Raw genomic sequence first — 22,874 nt, 5'->3', positions numbered from 1 at the left:
TGCCGAAGCGTAGAAGATTTCGGGAAGAAAAAACTTATCAACGCTTCTTTTCAGGAATGGCACCCAGAATCTGGAACTCACTCCCTCCTGAAATCAGGCTCATCTCCTCCACTATACGATTTAAGAAAGAAGTAAAAGCTATCCTTATGGCTAAATACACTTGAACTACTACTTCGGACTCTTAAAGAATCTGCACAGATCTTACTCCCTGTTCGACCTCTTTTTTTATTTGTGTTATCTGTATTTTTGCTCTACATCTATTTGTACTGTTAGCTTTACTGACTTACCTGTTTGACTAGGATCATGTACTCTCTCTATGTAAAGCGCTCTGATATCTGCAAAGGTCTTGTTCGCGCTATATAAAATTTTCAAAATAGATACAAATAAATTATAGCATTGTGGCGGACGGTGCTCTCAGCACCGCCCGCCACAATGCTATAAATGCATTTCAGCAGTTGCATATAAAAGCGTCAGGCACCGCGCGGTGCCTGCCCCTATGTATATGCAAATGAAGGGGGGTACCACAAGTGTGCACCCCCCCCCCCCCCCCCCCCCCCCTCTCACCACATCACCTTCACTCTGGGGGATCGCAGGGGGGGAATACCGCCAGCCTAGCGGGGGCAATCTGCCCGACATCGTAATGGGCCCCAGAGTCTCTAAGTGCCTCCCTTGAGGTCCATAGGGGCTTTATAGGTGTTCTCCTTTGTTGTATAGGGACTTAAAAGACTGAGGCAGAAGGTAAAATCTTTGACTCGGACGATCCTGGTTGTTGTACCTGACCTGCACTTCATCACAGTCCCCTTCAAATTGCGCCTATGTCCCACTTTACTGCAGCCTTTGACTATCATTGGTGCTTTGTACTTTTTTGTACCATTTCTACTTTAAAAAATCATATCACCGGTTCCCATTATTGTATTTCATCATTTTGATTATTATTACAGTTTACTCTACTTTTCTATATCAGTTTGGTGTTTTTATTGATTAGCATTTTAACTTCATAATTTTTTTGGTACTGCATTTCTAATTTCCCTTAGTTAAGCTTGTCTGCTCTGTGCCATAACTACTAGGGGGTTGAGCTCAGGTTAATTTAGTGCCTCAGAGCGTTCTCCCTGAAAAGCGTCATGATCATTCCTTAAGGTGGGTACTTACCCACCCAAAATAATACAATTTCTTACCTTAATCATAGTGTCTAAATTGTTTTAATAAATTCAATTAATCAGAACAGACTTTTATTTCTGAAACCGTAATCAAGCTTTTTCAGCAATATTAATGTTTTTCTCCGGTCCCTACCAATGTTCAAGAAACCAGAGATAGATTTAAATAATAGAAAAAGAAAAACTTTTACTTTTTGTGATACATTGAGCCTTAAGGCTTTGTAGAGAGAAGCCTCCCGGGGTGCAAGTGATACATTATTTTTTCTCTGCATGATGTCAGTGACTCATAAAATAGTTCTGTTAGTATCCCAGTGGTTTTTGCAGGGGTTGTTTTATCCTCTACGTATTAATTTAATCTCCTTAAGCCTTGTCAAAATGTTTTGGAGGAATCATTTGGCCTATCCTGACCCTGTCAACTCCTACACCTCGGCCTTGCCCATTGGCTTGGCTTCAGTGTATTGTTGTCCTCTCCACTTGGCCCCTGTCTGTCTCCAAGCTCTAGTTTTGTATCTGACACTGTCATGATTTCACCATCCCAATTGTTAACGTTGCCCTTAGAAAATGAGTTTCAGTTCTGTTTGAGAACAATTTGGAAAACTTTGTCTGTCAAGGGCTTTGTTTGTATGATTTTAATTTTTTCTGTGTTCTCAATCAGACTGGCAGATCTTTAACTAATGCTTGTGTGCAAGACAGTCGCATCTTTGCCTTTTTCTGAGAATGTACTGGTCGAAAATCAATCAAACAGGAAAAGGTCATAAATGATGAATTTTCATTGAACAGTGATTTAGTTTTTCATAAAGAAATCTTTTTATTGGAGTTTCATTTTTTGTACGGGCACCCTTTTATAACGTTAGCTTAACTTGATTAATCTGTAACAAATTAGATTTTTACCAAAGTGATTATTGTGTTATTTGCAAGGTTAGATTCAGATTTTTCAGGTTGCACCAGTACAATAGTCACTTAGATTAATTAGTTTCATTTTAATGCTATGTATATTTACCGGATAATTAATCTTATTTCTATAAAGCTACATTGAAATCTTAACTGCATTTTATGCTTTTTTTATTTTGTTATTCAGGTGTAGTTCAGGTTCAACAGAAAGTATTGGGCATAATTCCATCCTGTACATCAAATCAACAAACATTTACCTCTTTCCAACCAAGGACCACAAATGTACACATTAGACCGAACACAGCGGGGACAGTAGGTACAACAACTACTACTCAGCAGGTAATTGTTTTAATTTCTTAGTCATAAACGTTCAACATTTCTAGAATATGTTGCCTCATTCATGAATAATTGTTTAGAGTTTCCTTCTTTTCTTAGAATGGAAGCTTTACTGTGTACTGATTCCCATTACATGCTTGCTCATTCGAGGTGCTTGGTTTGTACCAGAGTTTCACATTCCAAGAGTGCAGTGTTTTTAGTGTCCACGCCTGTCACTTTTGCAGTTGTTGGTGAAAGCAAGTGTCAAGGTGACAAGATTCTCTGAGACTTTCCAGATATAACAATGAACTCTACAAACTGTCATCAATCTTATTGCAAGACGTGCAACAGTTACTTGAAAGGATACATTTGATACTAGTTATGGGGCAGTAGAATATTTAAGAAGGAAGAAAGCTGTCTCGCATCCTGAGAAAGTATCTATATTGTATTTAGTGCTAGGTATTCCGGAAAATGGATTGGTCACCTGCCCCATTCAAAGATCAAACTTGCCTTATAAGGTCAGATTAGGGGAGGTTTAAATTGTTGGAATTCAGCAATAATTGCACAAGTCATTTACCAGTGGAATCACTGCATACGTCAAAATGTTTCGCTCCAGCATTATGCTGGACCAAAAATAACATTGATACCTCTGTGTGCTGCAGGATGTCCTTCTATTACTCCATTTTGACACTTTCTTGATGGTCAGGGTGAGCAATCAAGGCTTACTGTTAGAGGTGGTATAGATTAGAATTTTTCTTAAATCATCTCCATAAGGATATTACTTGGGATGTAAATTAGCATTATCATGAGGCTATTTCTGTGCCCCCTAACAGGTTTGTCTCCGAAATTGAAATGATTTATCAGATGCTAACCTGTTGGTCACTTTCCTGATTAAATGTGTATTTTATTCTTTTGTATGAGGCATGCAGTACAGGAGGTTTCTTCCTTGCTGATGTCCATTGGTGGGCTCACTTTAATCTCAGTATCATAGAATATCCAGCTTGATTGCTTATATGGCTGTCACTAAACAATTTCTTTTTGTTTCCACACTTTTGGAAATTAGCTCTTCCTGCAGGGTCACCCTGACATTTTGCTGAACCATCTGTTTTTTCTGGCTATAGAACTGTATATGTGCACTTTACCCTTGCTAACCATTGGTGGAGTGCTTGTGCTTTTCCTTTCAATGTGGTAAACTTGGTATGAACTTGATTGCCATATTCTACTTACCCATAAGTCACTAGTGTATGATACCTACTGCGTACCCAGGGCCTTTAAGTTATATGTCACCAGTGGGCTGCAGCAAACCTTGTGCAAACCACCACACTACAGTAAACAAACAATAGGTCTAGCTTTTGGAACCTTATAAGGTTTTAGGTATGCAGCCCATTATCCTTGCTGCAACAACAACTGTTGCATGGCTAAACACTTATAAGGTCCCAAAGGTGAGACCTATTGGCTATGCCAATGCTTGTTCTCTTTATATTTGATGTTCAATCAACTATCCACCAAGCAAATTGCAGATGTAAATAATGCCATGTATTTTTTGAACGTTTTACCTCAGTGTTGTCCTGGTCTGGGGTGTTGAATGTGTTTGCTTTTGTTCTTTGGGAGCAGGGTTTCTTTGCCAAGGACATAGCGCATTAGGCCGCTGACTTTTTAGGGTGGTTAGGTTGTCAACATATTTTTATTGCATTCGACCAACCTATTGCTTTTCCTATAGTTTGCATGGTAGCAGTGCTACGACAGATTTACACTTGAGCTCTCAACACTCCTCTCTCGTACTGAACTTACTTGCTCTTATCAACATCGGAAGGATGAAATCTTTAGCGGCCCTGCATATTGAAACCCTTTGGAATCCAGGGCGAGCGCACAACTGAGCCGCACGCGCTTACCTGACTGAGCGGTTGTGGTCATAGATTATTATTGCAGTGGTTCTAGAACCCCCCTGTCGTGCCTTTGAACTAAGAATTACAACGGACAACTTTGGAGCTGGGATCCTGGTTCGAATCTCGGCGTTGACTCAACATCCTGTGATTCTGTGCTCCTGTAAAGCGATCCAATACCTTCGGGTCGATTTTGCGCTAATTATAGACTGCAAATGTACACCTAATACACAAATATGGAACTTTGTTTTATGTTTTAAACACAAGGCACAGCTGTCCTTCACTTGCCATGCATTGCATTATATATAATGGGCTAGTCTTGGAATCTGCCATGTGTGTTGCAGACTGGCCACTTTATTAGTACTGTTGTAGGGGGAGCTATGATAGATTTCCTTCAGCCGCCTATTGGATGTTTTCAGAGTGCTGTTTAGTGCTTGCTGTGCACTGCACTAGGTTTCAAGTTGGAAACACCTCGCCGCTCTGTGCCAGGTAGCCCCGAAGACCACAGCATTGCATGCCAAAACACAACATGTAATTGGACAATTAACTTCCCACCAGCGCATCTGCAGCAGGCCTGTCAAAGGCTGCGCAGCCATTTTAACACTTCATGTAAAAACTTCCGGGGGCACTTTGGGTCACTGGGCTCCAGGCATCCAAATTATGAGGTGCCGTTGCCCCACCGTCGAAGCACACAGACTGGCCAACAACATTGGCCTTTTATTAAAAATGCGCCTACCTCGGCACGTCAGTGTTTCTGGAAGGGAGCATGTACCAATGAATAATTTGGATCGAAGAACATTCAATAATGAAAATCCAATGAGGAGTGTTGAGGTTGATTGTGTTTTTATATAGTGCTTCTTGTAGCATTCCTGCGTTTCTAAGCACTTTAAATAACACGTTACAATTACCTGATTTATGGAACTGAATTTACTGGCTTTCGAGGATAGAAGTTTGATCCCACCTAACAAGGATTCGATAATCTTAGCTGCGGATCACCTGCTTTGAGCCTGAACATTCATATTGATGACTACATGCGCTGAAACACAAGCGTGGCCGCGGAAGTGAGAACGACCCGCAGCGTTTACCTTACCGGAGCTAGCAGTGGCAGGCGAGATAATTAGAAACAGATGATGCCGCTGCTCGCTCCCGCAAGGTAAACGCCATACATGCACAAGGGCTCATTGGAAACAGTGCAGAACATGCATGAGTTTCCACAAAAGCCCGGAGTGATTCCAAGATATCACTCCAAAGCAGCGCTTGCGCGCTGTGTAGGCAAGACCTTAAAAATGACTGCAAGCCAGCGGCCAATAGCCTGGCTGTGCTGATTTTAACTGCAAATCGAACATGTCAAAATACCCTTTTGACAGATTTAAACCTTCCTTATAAATATTTATATTTTTATTAATCGTTGCTAAACAATACAGTCGGAAAACCATTTATTTTGTGTCCGTGTTTATTTTTAAAAGCGGAAAGATACAGAAAATGGTGCTTCTTGTGAGTGACTCTACTTGTTGTCCTTAATGAACTCCAGACCATTTGCTAAGCAGATAGACAGCATGGGGATTTAAAAACAGAATGAGATTCTCTTAAATACAGGCATATGTTAACATTAATGTTCGATGTCATGTGTGGCTGTAGATACACATACTCTGCATACTCCTGTCATCTAGCAAGTTGCTTTTCTTTGAAGAAGTCTTTCGGGTCACAAGGTCAAGTGAATACTCCTTTCGGTGGTGATGTGGATGGACATAGACTCCATTGTTAGATAGTTTTTTCTCTGCTGTCTGGTTCGGACTTATGTGTTTCTGCTCCCAAGTTTTGACTCCGTTTCAGTTCGATTCTCCGGTTCTTTTCTCACTCTTCGACAGTATTGTTTTCATTTGCTCTTCTCCATTTCCAACTCCAATAAAAACTCTGCCAGTTCAACCGAAGCTCCTTTGGGGCAGCGCCCTTCAAGGCCTACCTTCTCTATTGTTATCAGAAATCCCAAAAATGCTCCGCTGGTGATGGACACACGCCCTTTCGGTTCTACCTTCGTTGCCACGCAAAGTATCCTCATCTAGAACAACACTTGGAAAGCAATTGAGCGGTGCACCACCGGAGTATGTGAATTGTTACTTTGACTACAACTTGGGTTAATATATTGAGGCTTGTGCGGCATTTGGGGTCCGCCGTTGGATTTTGTGCTTACATCATATAGAACAACACTCTGAGTGCAACTTGCGCTTGTCCCCGGAGCACAACGAAAAAGTCTGCAAAGCATGCAAGTCATTCTTCTCCAAAAAGACCCTTTGGGATCGTAGAGCTCATTGTCTCGAAATGTCCGAAAGATCCACTGACAACACCTCCGACATCTTTTGTGAGGAACATGCCCGGGAGCAGCCTTCAATCGATGAGGAGGGGACGTTATCCAGTATTGGGGTATCTTTCTTGGATTCCCCGTCGCCGACGCGGGAGTCCCACGGTATATAAAAAAGTAATGCCAAAGGTAAATTACAGTAGTAGGCCCTAAGAGAAAGGCCTGAGGCCTAGATTGTAGTAGCCTATCTACCTCATTATGCTAAAAAGACCAAAGTCTTTGTTCCAACCAATGAACTCCTAGCACGCTCTAGAATCCGCTCTGCAGAGCCAGATCTCCTCAGATTTTCACCGCACGTCGTGTGGAAGGGAGTATCCCCGAGCCTCTACTCAGTTTTTTCTCTACTTCAGGATGTCTGACAAGAAGGCCTTGTTTAGACCTTGCAGAACATGGGAAAAGAAAAGAGTCCATGTTGATGACCAACATGAGGACTGCATTTATTGCCTTTATCCGAAGCATGAGGCAAAAAATTGTAAGATCTGCCACACCTTCCCTTCTAAGACCTTAACGATAGGGAGGTCAGAGTCCTTTTATGGCATCTTCTGCTGATGATGATGACAGAGCTTCAACCTCCAGTAAAAGAGCAAGATCAGAAGATGATTCTAAAAGTGAGGGGAGAAAACATGTCAAAACCTCCCACTCCACTTTGGGCTCTTCACAGAGATCTCCATATTCTCTCCCTGAAGCCTCAACTCTCAAGGAATCTAAAAAGGATAAAACTGTGAGTGAAAGCTGCTCTGTCTTCTCAGCTTTTCCTATAACTACCATCTCTGTTAAATCTTCTGCCCCCTCGTAAAAAGAACTATCATCAACCGAAGAAACACTCATCAACGAAGGTATCGTCGATGAAGCCTCCGTCGTTGACGAAGACATCTACAGTGCGTTCGACGACCGTCTCGTCGACGAGGAAGCAAAGTCCGTCGACGATGAGCCCGTCGGTCCCGTCGACGGCGAGTCTGTCGACGTAGAGTCAGTCGACAGCGAGTCAGTCGAAGAGAGTTCTGTCGACGTAGAGTCAGTCGACGGCGAGCCCGTCGACGACGTATCCGTCGACGTAGAATCTGTCAACGATGGTCCCGTCGATGAAAGCCAGTGTCGACGCCTACAACAATTCAAGCAAAGATGTCATCATTGCCTACAGTGTCACCGAGATCAATAGACTCTGCTTCTACAAAGCCTCCTGTCACAATACAGGCATTTTCTACGCCTATTTCTTCAAAAGCTTTCCAACTAACATCTTACCAGAGGTAAGAGTGTTCTTATATCTCGCCATTTACGCCCTCTCATCTCCTAGAGACTTATGCTCATGAGGGGGCGTCGAGAACCCAGATGGAGCCATATGCGGCATCTTTGCAGGCCTCACTGGCTTCTCCTCCTCCTCCTCCTCCTTCCCCTCCTGGGACATCGGCGGATCCCCTGCATGGTGCGGGGCCCTCCGCGGTGTCGCCGTCGGCTCCGACCCCGCGCCGACTGGCTTGGCTCCAGACTTGGAGGATGTGGTGCCGTTGGGGTGCGGCTCTTCGGGGATCCCTCCTTCGGACCACAGCACCTCTGCTTAGCCGCAAACTCCTGCAGGAGTTCCTGTGGTGTCGTGGGAGGTCGCTGGGTGCTCGGGTCGCATCTCCGAGCCCCTCTCGGCCAGGTGGACAAGCGGCGGTCTTGTCTGAAGCCGAGTTGATGCCGCTAAGGTGCCGGCGGCTGCTGGCCCTGGTGGCGCCACAGGGGTCGGCAGACCCCCCTCGTCCCATCATGGGTCGAGGCTGGCGGGGGACTCCTCATCCCTCCTCGGGCCCCCCTCGTCGGCGGCTGCCTCGCAGGAGGGCAAGTTGGCCTCGGCACCACCATGAGGGTCGGCGGGCCATTCTCGTCCCCTCATGGGCCGTGGCTGGCGGGGGTCTCCTTGTCACTCCCTCTGTACCTCTTGTCCCTCCATGCAGGCGGCAACCTCGTCGGAGGTCAAGTCGGCACCATTCCGGTGTTGCCCCTTGGCCACCTCGTCTCTGGCCCAGCCTCGGTCTCCTGTGCTGTGGCGAAGGCCTGTCCAGCGTCGCCTTTGGCGTTGGACGCCGACGACGCCCTGCTCCAGATTGCGGACTGTACGGCACCGAAAACTGGCGTCGGGTCGTGGCCTCTTCTTCGTACGTCCCTTCTTTATCGGAGATTGGGCGCCTGCTGGTGTCGTCCTCGCCGGAGAAGGGCTGCCGCTTTATGGCTTTTTCCCTGGCGTTTTCAAAGGGTGGTTCCACGCCGTCGGCGCGGTTTTCGGTGGAGGAACCGCAGGTCCCCCACTCCTTGGCGCCTCTTTCTCCTTTCTGGGCCTGTCCTCTCCCGGCTCCGATTGGCTTCGGGGATGGCCGCCTTAGACTACAGCCGTCTCCCACAGAGGAGCTGATTTCCCCACCTCGGTGCACCACGGAGGCGGTTGCGGCCTTCGTTCGTGCTGTTTCCATGGCCGTGGGAATGTTACGCATGGGGGATCGCGCTGTCCATTTTCCCCCGGATCATCTTCTGGAGGTTCTCCATCAGGACTCTGGTGGTAGGTAACTCCTGCTTCCCTTTGAAGGTTCGCTCGATTCTTCTCTTGTGGGGACTTGGAGCCATCCTGCCACTGGGGACCCGGTGCCCCAACACCTTCTGCACCGGCACCTTCCAGCACAGTGTGACCCGGTGTGTCTTTCCCTCCACCTCTCTGCCAGTGGGCCCCTTTTGAGGACTGTTTTCCTCCCTGCCGTCGCTGTTGTCTCCACCATCACGGGAGACTTGTTGGCTGGACTCTTGGGGGCGCAATATGTTCGCTTCCACCAGTGCGACTCTGCGGGCCATAACACTTTGAGTGCTGGCTAGAGCCAGCTCTTGTTTGTGGGACTCGCCGAAGTCGCTTGGACATGCAGCTTCTCAGGAGGGTGCTGGTGCTGGTGTTGATTTGCGACACCATGCGCAAGATGGCCGGGAGCTGGCGGCATTTATTCTTCGCTCCGCTCTGGACATTTCAGAGGTGCTTGGTCGTGCCATGACTTCTTCGGTTGCCCTTTGCCGCCATGCTTGGGTTCGGGACAGTGTGTTCCCAGAGAATGTTCGAGAACGGCTGGTGGATCTTCCCTTCGATGGCACTCTTTTGTTCCACGCCCCGGCGGACTCTGCCATCCGGAGGTTCTTGGCGGGGCTTTGGGCTCCTCCTCCTCCTCCTCCTCAGTGTTCTGTGAGTTGATCTGGTTTTTGGGAGTTGTCCTTTTGTTGGGGCGGGTCGCCCCGGTTGTGTGATTCATGTGCCTGCAAGTCCTTTTTTTGTTGGAACTGTGGCTCTGTTGGCTGCTGGCCGGCCCTTCTTTACTGTGTGTTTTTGCTGTTATCTACACCAGATTGACCCTGAGATTAGGCCTCTGTGCTGGGGTTGCTTGGAGGTTTGTCGTTCCTGTTTGTCTTGGAAATGGCTCTCCTTCATTGTCTTTTGCTTGGGGTTGTAGTCCTGCTACTTGTTGTCATGACGTTTTGCATATGTCTTTTGTCTCAAGGGGTGGGACATGTCTACATACTGGCAGGGTGGCTGCTCAGGGCTGTATTCTGTTTTGTTCTTTCTTCCTTCCCTGCCTTTCGATACTGTAGTGTTGACACTGCACCTTATGGTGTGTTTTGTCACCATTACTTTTTCCAATTGTTTCTGCTTTTCGCACACTGTTCCCATACTTCCAGTTTTGTCTGATGGCTCCGCGTGGTGGCGCGGACAAGTTTTCTGAAGAAAACTGATGCAGGCGCGCCGGATGGGACTCATGTGACCTCGCTGACCTCACGTACGCAGACGACGCCTGGGCGTCTCTAGAATTGTCTCTACCAGATACATCTGAAAGAAACACGTTAGTGTTAGATTCCTTACCTTAGAATATCCCCAGGTGTCAGTCTGGATCCGGAAACTTTTGCGTAGCAGTACCCTTGCGCGTCGGTAGGCGTCGTCTGCAGGCGTCTCCTGCGGCTCCGCGTTCGTCGGTGGCGTCGTGCGCCGTGATGACGTCGCTGGAGTATATAGACGCCGCCTCCGCGCGCTGACGTCAGTTCTTCTTTTTTCCGCGCCAGTGGACGCAGATCTGAAGAGCGGTACCCGGTCTTTTGACCAAGTTATTTCAACTTATTTCTATCTTTTGTGCCTGGTAGGATGCCCGGTTTCAAAAACTGTGACGGTTGTGACCGCACGATGTCGGTCACGGACCATCACCGACTCTGTCTCCGGTGCCTGGGCCCCGACCTGCATCGATTGCCGGGCTCTGACTTGCAAGGCTAGGCAGGAGCGGTCCCGCAAGCTGCTCGAGCTCCGGGTGTCGGCCCCGCGTCGAGAGAGGTCGCGGTCCGGCCGGAGGTCCAGGGAGCGTTCGAGGGAGCGGTCGCGGAGCCGCGCCGGGCGCTCCGGAAGTCGACACACTCGTCGAGTTCATCAGGTAAGAAACACAAGAAGTCGGGGCGTCGTCATCGTACCCCCGACTCCCCCCGACGCTCGCGCGATGCGGCCGGGGGTTCGGGTGACCCCCAACCCCGCGGCTCCGCGAGAGTCGCCGGCGCGGCCTGCCCCATACCCTCAGGTCCCTGGGCAAGGTGCGACGCCTGAGGAGATAGAGGCGCTCCTCGTGGCCATGAGGGCCCTATCTCCTCCGGCGGGTTCCACGGCGCCTACGGGCCCAGTGAACCCGTCCGGGGGCCCTAGCGGTTCAGCTGACCCTACCTCGACGCCGTCGGATGCTCCGACTCCGGCGCCGCCGGCGGCGCCGATCCCGGCGCCGCTAGGGCCTTCAGGGTCGACGCCGGATGGACGTCCGTCCAATCCGGCGCCGATTCCATCGGGGTTGCCCCCGGCGCCGCCTCCGCGCGACGCCGGTTCCTCGATGCCGGCTTCGGGCGGCACTGGGGCTCCGGGCGGCGCCGTCCCCATACCCTCACCGAATCCGGACGCGGAGTCGGACCGGCGTCGCCCGACGCCGGGATCGACGCTGATGGGGCCTGTCGACCCCGTGGAGCCGGTCTACATGGTTGACACCGACTATGGTGATGATGTAGAGTACGGTGAGGGCTGGGAGGGGTCTGAGGACCCTCTGTCACGTGAGTCTCAGTATGACATGGACTGGACAGGTGATTTGGGGGACGCCAGTGGTTTGGATGACTCTCCTAACCCTGGTTTTGTCTCTCCTCCTTCCGTGGCATCGGAGGAGGGAGCTGCCTATTCAGTGGTGTTGATGAGGGCTGCTAAGGCCTTAAACCTTGAGCTCCCCGTCGCGGCCGTGAGGCCTAACATCCTCACTGAGGTCTTCAAACCGCGGTCATGCCCACAGGAGCCTCTGCTGCCGTTTAACGAAGCCTTATCAGACGTTCTGTTGGGCACTTGGTCCAGGCCCTCTTCAGGTGCGCCTGTTGATCGGAACGTGGCCAGACGCCACCGTCCTTGTCCGGACGACCCCAAGTTCCTGTCCACCCACCCCACCCCTGAGAGCCTGGTGATCCAGGCCTCTACCTCCCAGTCCGCATTCCCGTCGGCCCCGCCCGATCGGGAATCCAAGAGGTATGACCAATATGGCAAGAAGGTCTTCTCGTCCCTGAGTTTAGGACTGCGGTCTTGCAACACCGCTTGCCTCTTGGGCCGTTACACCCACTCTGTGTGGGACACGGTCGCGGAGCTGCTGCCAGAATGCCCCATGGAGGTGCGGGCTAAACTCGGCAAAGCTGTTGCTGAAGGCCGAGATGCAGCTAGATATTCCATTCGATGTGGTCTCGATACGACCGACTCGCTAGGCAGAGCGATGTCCACGACGGTGGCGATTCGTCGCCACGCCTGGTTGAGATCCGCCAACTTCTCGGCAGATGTCCAAAACACATTGATGGACATGCCGTTCGATGGCTGTCATTTGTTTGGTGACAAGGCGGACCACGCGCTGGAACGCTTCAAGGACTCCAGGGTCACTGCTAAGTCCTTGGGTCTCTCGACCCAGCGCCAGCAAACGGGTTCGTTTCGCTCCTTTCGTGGCCACGGAAGGGGCGCCCCCACACGTGCTGCCAGCCACGCACCGCAGCAATCACTTCAACGCGGTGGCGGCCGTGGAAACCGCCGTGGAGGCGGTCGGGGACAGCGGCGGGGTCAGGCCACATCTACCCCCGCAGCATCTGCCTCAAAATCCTCCTAGTCCGTGCTTTCAGGCCCACGTGACGCCAGTGGGTGGCAGGGTTCGCCATCACCACGCCCGCTGGCGCACGATCACATCGGACAGGTGGGTGCTGCAAATCGTCCGAAGGGGCTACTCCCTCCCCTTCGAGACAACTCCTCCAGCCATGCCAACGCAGAACCACCGTGTGTCGGGGGACCACTTGCAACTTCTGCAGGAGGAAGTTACGGCCCTCTTGGCCAAGGAGCGCGTTCCTGGGCCAGAAGTAGGACGTGGTTGCTATTCCCACTACTTTCTGGTACCCAAGAAGGACAAAGGGAGCCTACGTCCTATCTTGGATCTAAGGAACGTCAACGGCTTCCTCCGGAAGGAGAAGTTCAAGATGTTGACTTTGGCTCAGGTCTTGGCTGCTCTAGACCCGCAAGACTGGATGGTAGCGTTGGACTTGCAGGATGCGTATTTTCACATCCCCGTCCTGCCGGCCCACCGGCGTTACCTGCGGTTCACGGTAGGCCAGGAGCACTTTCAGTTTATCGTGCTCCCCTTCGGCCTTACCAGCGCCCCACGGGTGTTCACAAAGGTGTTGGCGGTGGTCGCAGCCCATCTGCGCAGGTTAGGGGTTTCAGTCTTCCCCTACCTAAACGACTGGTTGTTGAAGGCGGGCTCGCCCCAGACAGTCGTCCACCACCTCCAGATGACGGCAGACCTCTTGCACGACCTGGGGTTCTCCATCAATGTGCCGAAATCACACCTGTGTCCCTCTCAAAAGCTCCTTTTCATCGGAGCGGTTCTGGACTCGGCGCAGTTTCGGGTTTATCCTCCGGAACGTTGGATCCGGGATATTCAGGCGTTGATTCCCATCTTTCAGCCGCTATCCCGGGTTTCGGTCAGGTTGACGCTGCGGCTGCTGGGGCTGATGGCTTCCTGCATCCTTCTGGTGCATCACACCCGGTGGCGGATGCGGGCTCTGCAGTGGGACCTGAAGTTTCAGTGGGCCCAGCATCAGGGCAACTTGTCCGACCACGTCTTGATCTCGGAGGGCACTGCGAGACAACTGCAGTGGTGGCTTACGGACCGCGATTGGGTCAGGGGCAAGTTCCTCTCCCTTCCCCAACCGGAGCACGTTGTCGTGACGGACGCGTCCCTCCAGGGCTGGGGAGGCCACTTGGGAGAGGCGGAGATCAGAGGCATCTGGTCTCCGGCGGAGTCCCGGCTCCATATCAACCTGTTGGAGCTACGGGCGATTCGTCTAGCACTGAAGGCATTCCTCCCCTTTGTCAACAGAAGTGTAGTGCAGGTGTTCACGGACAACACCACCGCCATGTCGTACTGCAACAAACAAGGCGGGGTGGGGTCGTGGACCCTTTGCCAGGAGGCTCTGCGCCTCTGACAGTGGTTGGAACGTCAGGGTGTGACTCTGACGGTTCAACACCTGGCAGGTTCTCTGAACGCCAGGGCGGACGAACTCAGCCGTCGGTGCTCGATGGATCACGAATGGCGTCTGAACTCGGACGTGGCGCAAGGCCTCTTTCGGAAATGGGGAGAGCCTTGGTTAGATCTATTCGCCACAGAAGAGAACGCGCAATGTCATCAGTTCTGCGCGTTGGAGTTTCCAAGACGGCACTCGCACGGCGACGCCTTTGGGCACGAGTGGAGTTGCGGTCTGTTATACGCCTTTCCGCCTATACCACTTCTGCCCAGAGTGCTGAAGAAGATCAGGCGCGACCGGGCCCAAGTTATCCTTGTGGCTCCGGACTGGGCTCGAAGGTACTGGTATCCCGATCTACTCAGCATGTCAGTCGGTCCCCCGATCCGCCTGCCTCTTCAGGAGGACCTTCTGTCGCAGCAACAGGGGACGGTCCTCCACCCGAACCTGTCCAGTCTCCACCTCCATGCTTGGAGATTGAGCGGCGGCAGTTGAGGCCATTTGACTTGCCTCCTGAAGTCTGTAATGTAATTCTGGCAGCCAGGCGTCCCTCCACGAAATCGGTATACGCCTGTCGGTGGAACAAGTTTGTGGCATGGTGCACAGCAAAGGCTGTGGATCCTCTTTCTGCCCCTCTCTCCGAGGTTCTTCTGTTCCTTCTCTCTCTTGCCCAGCAGGGCTCTGCTCTGGGCACTATCAAGGGCTACCTTTCTGCCCTTTCAGCCTTTCTTAGGCTTCCTGATCAGCCTTCTTTGTTCAAGTCCCCGATTGTAACGAGATTCTTGAAGGGCATCACACACATGTATCCACCTGTTCCGTTTGTTATGCCTCAGTGGGACTTGAACCTGGTTCTAACCTTTTTAATGTGTGCTCCCTTTGAGCCCCTTCATTCTTGCCCTCTCCGTCTCCTGACTTTAAAGTCGGCTTTCCTGGTTGCCATCACCTCTGCCAGGAGGGTGAGTGAGCTCCAGGCTCTTTCTGTCAAACCTCCTTTCTTGTCCATTTATCCTGACAAGGTGGTTCTGAGGACTAGACCTTCTTTCTGCTTTCCATATCGGGCAGTCCATCACCCTCCCTTCCTTCTTCCCGCCTCCGCATCCTTCAAAGGATGAAGAGCGGCTCCATCGTCTGGACCCAAAACGTGCGCTTTCATTTTACATGGATCGCACACACCAGTTCCGGGTGGATGACCAACTGTTTGTTGGCTACGTGGGTGCGAAGAAGGGACGGGCGGTACATAAACGGACCATCTCACGGTGGGTCGTTCTCTGCATCAAAGCGTGCTACTCTTTGGCTCGGAAGGAGCCTCCTGTTGGGCTGAGGGCCCATTCCACTCGGGCCACGGCGGCTACTACTGCCCTGGGCTTGGGAGTCCCCTTGCAGGACATTTGCCAAGCGGCTACGTGGGCCTCGCTGCACACCTTTGCGAGGCACTACTGCCTGGACAGTCAAGTCCGGAGGGATGGCTTCTTTGGCCGTTCGGTCCTCCAGGACTTTCTGGTGTAGGAATGTATTGGTTCGCAGACCCACCACCGGGGTTGGTATTGTTGGGGTATCTATTCTAAGGTAAGGAATCTAACACTAACGTGTTTCTTTCAGATGAACAAGTTACTTACCTTCGGTAACGATATATCTGTAAGAAACATTAGTTAGTGTTAGATTCCTTACCAAACCCACCCATCCTCCCCGTTCTGTGAACTGATACCTAGGGTTAAGGTCATCCCTTTCAGGGCCCTAGTTTCAAAAGGCACCAGTGTTGGTTCTCTCATGGCTCTGCGTCTTCTGGCGCAGAAAAGCTGTGTACAAAGAACTGACGTCAGCGCGCGGAGGCGGCGTCTATATACTCCAGCGACGTCATCACGGCGCACGGCGCCACCGACGAACGCGGAGCCGCAGGAGACGCCTGCAGACGACGCCTACCGACGCGCAAGGGTACTGCTACGCAAAAGTTTCCGGATCCAGACTGACGCCTGGGGATATTCTAAGGTAAGGAATCTAACACTAACTAATGTTTCTTACAGATATATCGTTACCGAAGGTAAGTAACTTGTTCATCATTACTGAAGGTAAGTAACTCTTACTTCGAAATCCCTAGGAGCTCAGGGACAGCAGACCAGTCAGCTTCATTGCGGTGTCTGCAGGTGCAGGGAAGTGACTCCTTCCCTTCAATGGAGATTCCTTTGGGTACCACAGGCCTGTAGAAGAATCTGTATGGAGCACAGGCACATACCATGCAGAACACTGGCAGAACGACAAACGGTTGAAGATTAAGTGATTTCAGGTCTGCATCTTGTCCCACCATGAATCTAACCACCCACAGGTAAACCCTTAAGTAACCTAAGGAAAGGGTTGGGACGATTCAGGGGTTCCTCCCATAGGAGAGTGGTTATGCGTGTCAGAAGGCAGTGTCAAGCATTTGTTGTATGCACAGGCAATAAATGATGACAATCAATCAGGGTATTGTAAAGCGCGCTACTCGCCCATGAGGGTCTGTGGGCGGGGAAGGGACGCTCCGTTCAGCCGAAGAGCTAGGTCTTGAGTGCCTTCCTGAAGGTGTCCAGTGAGGGTGCGCATCTGATGTCTACCGGTTGCTCGTTCCAGGTCTTGGCTGCGATTTGAGAGAAGGATCTTCCGCCTGATCTGGTTCTGCAGAACCGCAGAGTTTCAGCCAGTGCGAGGTTGGAGGATTTCAGGTTTCTGTTGGGTACGTGGAAGTTTATTCTCTCGTTGAGGTATTTGGGTCTGTTGTTGTGCAGGCAATTGTAGGTGTGAATGAGGATCTTGAAGGTGACTCTTCTCCATGGGGAGCCAGTGTAGTCACCGCAGGTGTTGGCTGATGTGTTCATGCCGGGAGATGCAGAGGACGAGTCCAGGCGCGGTGTTCTGTATTGTTTGCAGTTTATCGGAGTAGGGACTTGTTGATGCCGACATAGAGTGCGTTGCCATAGTTGCGTTTGCTGGTGATGAGTGCGTGGGTGACTGGTTTCCTCGATTCGGGGGAGGAACCATTTGAAGGTCTTTCAGAGGATACCAAGGGTGTTGAAACAGCTGGAGGTGACGGCGTTGACCTGTCGGTTCATGGTGAGTGATGTGTGATGCCGAGGTTCTTGGCGTGGTCTGAGAGGGTAGGTGGGCTTTCGAGGGCGTTGGGCCTCCAGGAGTTGTCCCATGCTGAAGGGGTTCTTCCGAGGACGAGAACTTATGTTTTATCTTCGTTGAGTTTTAGGCAGCTGTTTGTCATCCAGACTGCCACTTCTTGCATTCCTCTCTGGAAGTTGAGTTTTGCAGTGGTGGGGTGAGGGAGAGGATGAGCTTGGTGTCGTCGGCATAGGATAAGATGTTGAGGCTGTGTTGTCGGACGATGTCTGCGAGGGGGGCAATGTAGATGTTGAAGAGGGACATTGCAACCTCTCCAATAAGGATCCCTTCTTCTCCCCCTTTTCCCCTACCACATCACTCTCCTACACCATCACCTACTCCAGTAGGACATGATGATGATGATGATAATGTGGATAGCGATTCTGATGATACAGGGGGAGGTGTGGATGATCCATTAGGGAACCCTAGTCCTCCTCACCTCCCTGACCCATGGGATGATTATAACACCCTGAACATCGCTTATGTTCCCCAGGATGATTTATAGTCCTCCAGGCCTTCCCTTCCAGAGGACACTGTAGGCTTTAACCAACTTGTCCATAGGGCTGCCCAATACCATGGGGTTGATCTACACACAGACACAGTGGAGGAAGATTTTTTAATGGACACATTCGACACCACATCAAGGTCCACTTCAATTCTACCCATGCATAAGGGGGTGATTAAGCATGCACCAGAAGTTTTTTATAGATCCTTTCAGGGCTTGAGTCCTCAACCCCCGAATTAAGAAAAAATATCAGGCTGCCACTGAATGTGTATACTGTGGAATTTTTTAACTGCTAATTTTATTATAGAATCTTTTTAATAAAATGTATCTCCTTTTCCTTATACATAAGTTTTCTTGGTAGTATTGTATGTCATAGTTGACCAGTAGGGTCCTTGGTTGTTAACCGAATTGATGATTGGTGACTATATGGGTGACTGAATTAGTTAGCATGGGAAGTCCGGTTGAATGATAAATATCAGTGAATACTCTTGATATCAGTGTATTGGAATTGTTCCCAAGAGAACTTTGCTCTTTTGATCTACCTGTGGTACCCCTTCTCTTGGGTGTGGGGTCGCTCCCCTTGTCTTTAAATCAGGCAATGGGGTTGAGCCTTTGCTTCTTTTCGGAGAGTCTCTATATGACCACCTTCTGGGAACATGGGCAAGGCCAACATCGGGAGTCTCTGTTGAGTGTGCCTTTTCACAAAGTCATCGACCTGCTCCAGATGACACTGTTTGTCTTTCTCAACACCCTAAGGCTAGACGGCTTGTTGTGCAGGCAGCTTCATCTTCGCTGAATTTGGAAGTTCCTTTGCTTCCAGCAAGCAGGGAGTCTCGATGGCTCAGGATGTGTGGCCGAAATTTGTTGGCATCCACTAGTTCAGCCATATGATCTTTAAACACATTGTGTGTGTTTGGAAGGGCTTCTTTTGCCCTATGGGATTTTGTCAACCGAATACTTCCTTCTCGTCCTGAAGGACTTGAAGCTGAACTCTTTCACCTGATGCAGGATAGTCTTGAAATGGCCAAATTCACTATCAGGTCAGTGATGGACACTACAGATTCTGTAGGCAGAGCTATGGCTAGATCAATAGCTCTGAAGAGGCATGCTTGGTTGCGTGATTCCAGCTTTACAGAGAATGTTTGTGAGAGTCTAAAGGGCTCATTTTATTTATTAGCCATGCTTATTCCACAGTCCAGTGCCTCATTGCTTGCAGTTTGTGTTTGAACCTCATCAGGTCTTGTTTAATTTATTCTATAGTGTCCTCGGCCATGGTCTCTTTGTCTCTTTTGTTCATTGAATTAGTAGTGTTGGAGTGTAAACACTACTTTTGCCTTATAATGAGAATATTAGTCTCCGGGTTTGAGTCTTTAATTCCCAGATGCTTTTTGCAGCTGGGTAGCTGGTTTATTTTTATTTTCAATTATCTCTGATAAAGAGCTAGTCTCAAGATTATATCCCTTTTATGGGTATGTCAACTACTCTATGTGGAGTAGTGGGTTGCTATTGTATAGCTCTTCAGAAGTACTATCTTCGTAGTGTATTTTTCTCCCATAGGATCTCTCTGTTATACAGTTGTGACCTCCTCTGACTTTTCGTTATGTTCTACTAAGGACTATTGTAGTGAGCTAAGAGCTCTAGTTTAATCTTGTGATGACCTTTCAAATGGTTCTGTTGCATTTTCATGCATTTTACAATTTTTCAGAACCAGTGGTTTTCGGGCAATATCTTTTCGCTTCTTTGGTGTACTAAGTGTTTATTTTTAGTGCATCAGAACGTTAAAGAAGTTAAGCAAGTTTGAACGTCACTCTAATCAGAGTTTACATTTTGCATTTGTTGGAGTCTATGGCCATACCACCCTGACTGCTCCCGATCTTGTCCAATCTCGGAAGCTAAGCAGGGCCGGGCATGGTTAGTACTTGGATGGTAGACTGCGTGGGAATATCAGGTGCTGTGCTATTTGCTTGTGAGTTCTTGCTTAAGGGTAAAGAACAGTGTCTAGTATAGACATGTTTAATATCCTCAAAGACTGGCAATACCTATCCATGCTACTTGTTGTAATGCGGTATATTGGTGGCCAAAGAGTTGTGATTGGTCCAACTTGTCCCAAAGTTATCACCGGTTTGGTGCATTCATCCATCCAGTTTTTCAAACTATTTTTGGGATGCTCTTGATATTTGTAGTTCTGTCTGATCTACATTCCCTATCTTCAGGAGGAGATGTACTGTATGTCTTTCAGCATTTTTCACGTAGGGAGGATCTATGACTTTTCTTGTTTTTAATTATCCCGATTGACAGACAGCAATTTTCCTATGCCATATCACCTGCAGTGTTGTGGTGGTGGCGGCGTAATTCTCTCCCCTCCTTTTCTTGGGGCGGTGTAATTTTTACCACGTTTCAGAGCTATAAATATTATGCTTTGTTTATTATATTGTCTTGTATCATAGGTGTCACATGGGCCGGTTGTTTAGGGCTGTACTTATATTTTGAACTGCACTTTATGTGAGTCCTTTGTTCTACATCATCCATGTATTTCACATTTGTACACATTTTAAAAGAGACCATCTTTCTTGCTTACCCTGGTATTTTGAGCTTATTGGGGCTCAGAATGACGTTCCATCTCTCGGACTTTGTTACTGAAAGTGGGCACGTTTTATAGCCCTGCGTTTAGCAGTATTTTTTTGCCAGTAGAATTCTGGGGCAAATAGGAGTATCTGGTGATACATTTCCGTATGTGTTTGACGCATGTGTGATGTTGATGCATATGCTTTGCTTATATATATATATATATATATATATATATATATATATATATATATTCACTGAAAAAAACATAACTATATATGGTCTAGAACCTATGTTTTTTTCAGTGAATATATATATATATATGTGGATATATATATATATATATATATATATATATATATATATAGATAGATAGATAGATAGATAGATAGATAGATAGATAGATAGATAGATAGATAGATCCTTTCCTTATTCCGAGTAATCACGCTCTCAGGAAACAACACAACCAGTAAGGAGTAGACACAGGTTGTTTACTTCACAACGCGTTTCGCCACTCACAGTGGCTTGCTCACGTGAATATCAGGCATGTACATAGTGGTATATATCCCCAACAGGAAGTAAACACAAAGATGTGGACTGCGTGTCCTCCGCGGCTCAGGCCAGCCGCTAACATCCAACCACACAGTTTGCCTGTTGAGGAAGACACCACATCACAGGTAGGTTTTTTGCCAAATGTGTTTATTGCTGGAAGCAGCAGCGTGAGCATATCTTTGTCCACAAATATCAGCAGCCAGTCCCAACGCATTTCGTATTTCACTTCTTCAGGGGCTCGAGGCTTTGAAGGCAACAGCAGGGCAAGATTGGCAGCATCCTTTTAACTTCCAAAAACCCAGCCTCAGTGGGCGTGGACTAGCAAGGGCTTGTTGGTACTTGTAGTGCCAGCCGTTTCACTCCAGTGAGTAACGTGCTGTTGTCCGTGCTGTTGTCCTTCCAAATTAAGCTCAGTAATATCACAGTGGATCGTGGCATCCAGAAAAAGTTCAAAACCACCACGGGAAACACTTCAATAAACGGCACCCATGCCAAATGCAAATCCGCCGGTTGACGGAATCGCTGGAACACTGCAACAGTTGAAGTATATATATATATATACACACACTCCTTGAAGAAAAACAACCTGCAGATCCCCTGTCCGAACACCAAATGGCTTGAGAAACAGTACATATGCATATATATATATATATATATCAATAATATATTTTTGTATGGCATATTTTATCAGTGTATATATTTATTTATATTCATTGAGAAAATATACAATCAAATTGGCAACCTATTTATAACAAAACGTGCATCTGAAATATATCACGATAATTGTGCATTACGCCATTTTATATTCTTTATGTAACTGCATTTATGCGGAAATGTTATGCAAACCAAAAATGCCAGCAATCAAAAAAGGCTGAGTTCTCAGTGTCAACTAAGTTAAATAAAGCGTTATCGCTGACATTGTCACAACCTGCTAGCATTTGAACAGATTGTAAAAGTTCAGCATCATTTACACTTAGAGCACTGGGTTTGTCAACCGTTACATCTTTTCTCAGTCGAGGTTTGGTCGCAAACCACTTCTTTAACTTCAGTTTGCGCGGAAAGCAAAACAAATCTATACGGGCATTGGAAAAGTAAAAATTGGATGCAGGACAGAATGATAGCCCTCTAGACAGCACTTCAAGTTGTATTAGTGTTAAAATACGATTTGAAAGGTTTACCACAGTCATGGGGTTCACTTCCTTGCCGCCTTGCCTCTGGTTACGACACCCACTGGACTTTGCACTGCCTCGAATGACTTGTTGCCTCTACCGCGTCCGCCTTTTGATGGGGTGCCTGTTTGACGTCCCTTGGCAATTAGGGCTACCTCCTTTAAAATTTAATCTTTTGCTGGAATAGCTTCCGCTGGCTCAGAAACATCACTTTCAACCGACTCATTCTCATCATCCAGAGTTACCAATTCTCCCTGAATTGTTTCAGTTTGGTTAGGCACGTTTTTCTTCATTCCAGGTGTCGTATGCGCTTTGGTTTTCTTTGCGGCATCCCTGATCACGTCATACCGCTTGGCAAAGGTTAAGATTTGGCCTTTACTGTAGTCAATTTCATCACGGTGAAATTTCCTCTGTTTTTTCTCTTTAATTTCCTTCTCTATTTTATCGAGGCGTTTATTCATCTTTTCCATCTCAGTGGTAAACTCACTATCCGTGTATTTGGCTTTCAGTTTCGTAATTAATGCTTCATTCTCTGTATTTAGTTGTGCACACTCCTTTTCAGCATTTTTAATGGGCATTTTTAACATATTGAGTGAACATGCGTGGTTGTTATCCATCCACTCCCTGATCAGTTCGGGGTATAACAAAAATCCTTAAACCTCGCGGTATCCTGTTGCATTCTAGGTATTTGGTGAGGGCAGCCGCCTCCCACCAGCGCGATTGCTCACGTTTAAGGTTTTTCCACAATGCATCCCATAATGATCTAAGTTCATCAATTTT

At 48.5% G+C, this 22,874-nt stretch overlaps 1 protein-coding gene and 1 pseudogene across 3 annotated transcripts in view; both read left to right on the top strand.

Annotated features, from left to right (window-relative positions):
* Positions 1–22,874, top strand: part of BPTF (bromodomain PHD finger transcription factor) — a 1,660,779-nt gene that overhangs the window by 878,701 nt on the left and 759,204 nt on the right. For all 3 annotated transcript variants that reach the window (XM_086930929.1, XM_086930930.1, XM_086930928.1), the window contains exon 20: positions 2,233–2,384. In XM_086930929.1, the coding sequence (XP_086787055.1) occupies positions 2,233–2,384 (152 nt within the window). The remainder of the gene's footprint in view (positions 1–2,232; positions 2,385–22,874) is intronic.
* On the top strand, positions 19,650–19,768 carry LOC147702280 (5S ribosomal RNA; annotated as a pseudogene).

Source organism: Lissotriton vulgaris, chromosome 7 (assembly GCF_964263255.1).
Source record: "Lissotriton vulgaris chromosome 7, aLisVul1.2, whole genome shotgun sequence".
Classification (NCBI taxonomy): domain Eukaryota; kingdom Metazoa; phylum Chordata; class Amphibia; order Caudata; family Salamandridae; genus Lissotriton; species Lissotriton vulgaris.
The sequence above is the reverse complement of the archived record's forward strand: the minus strand, read 5'-3'. Positions and strand labels throughout refer to the sequence as shown.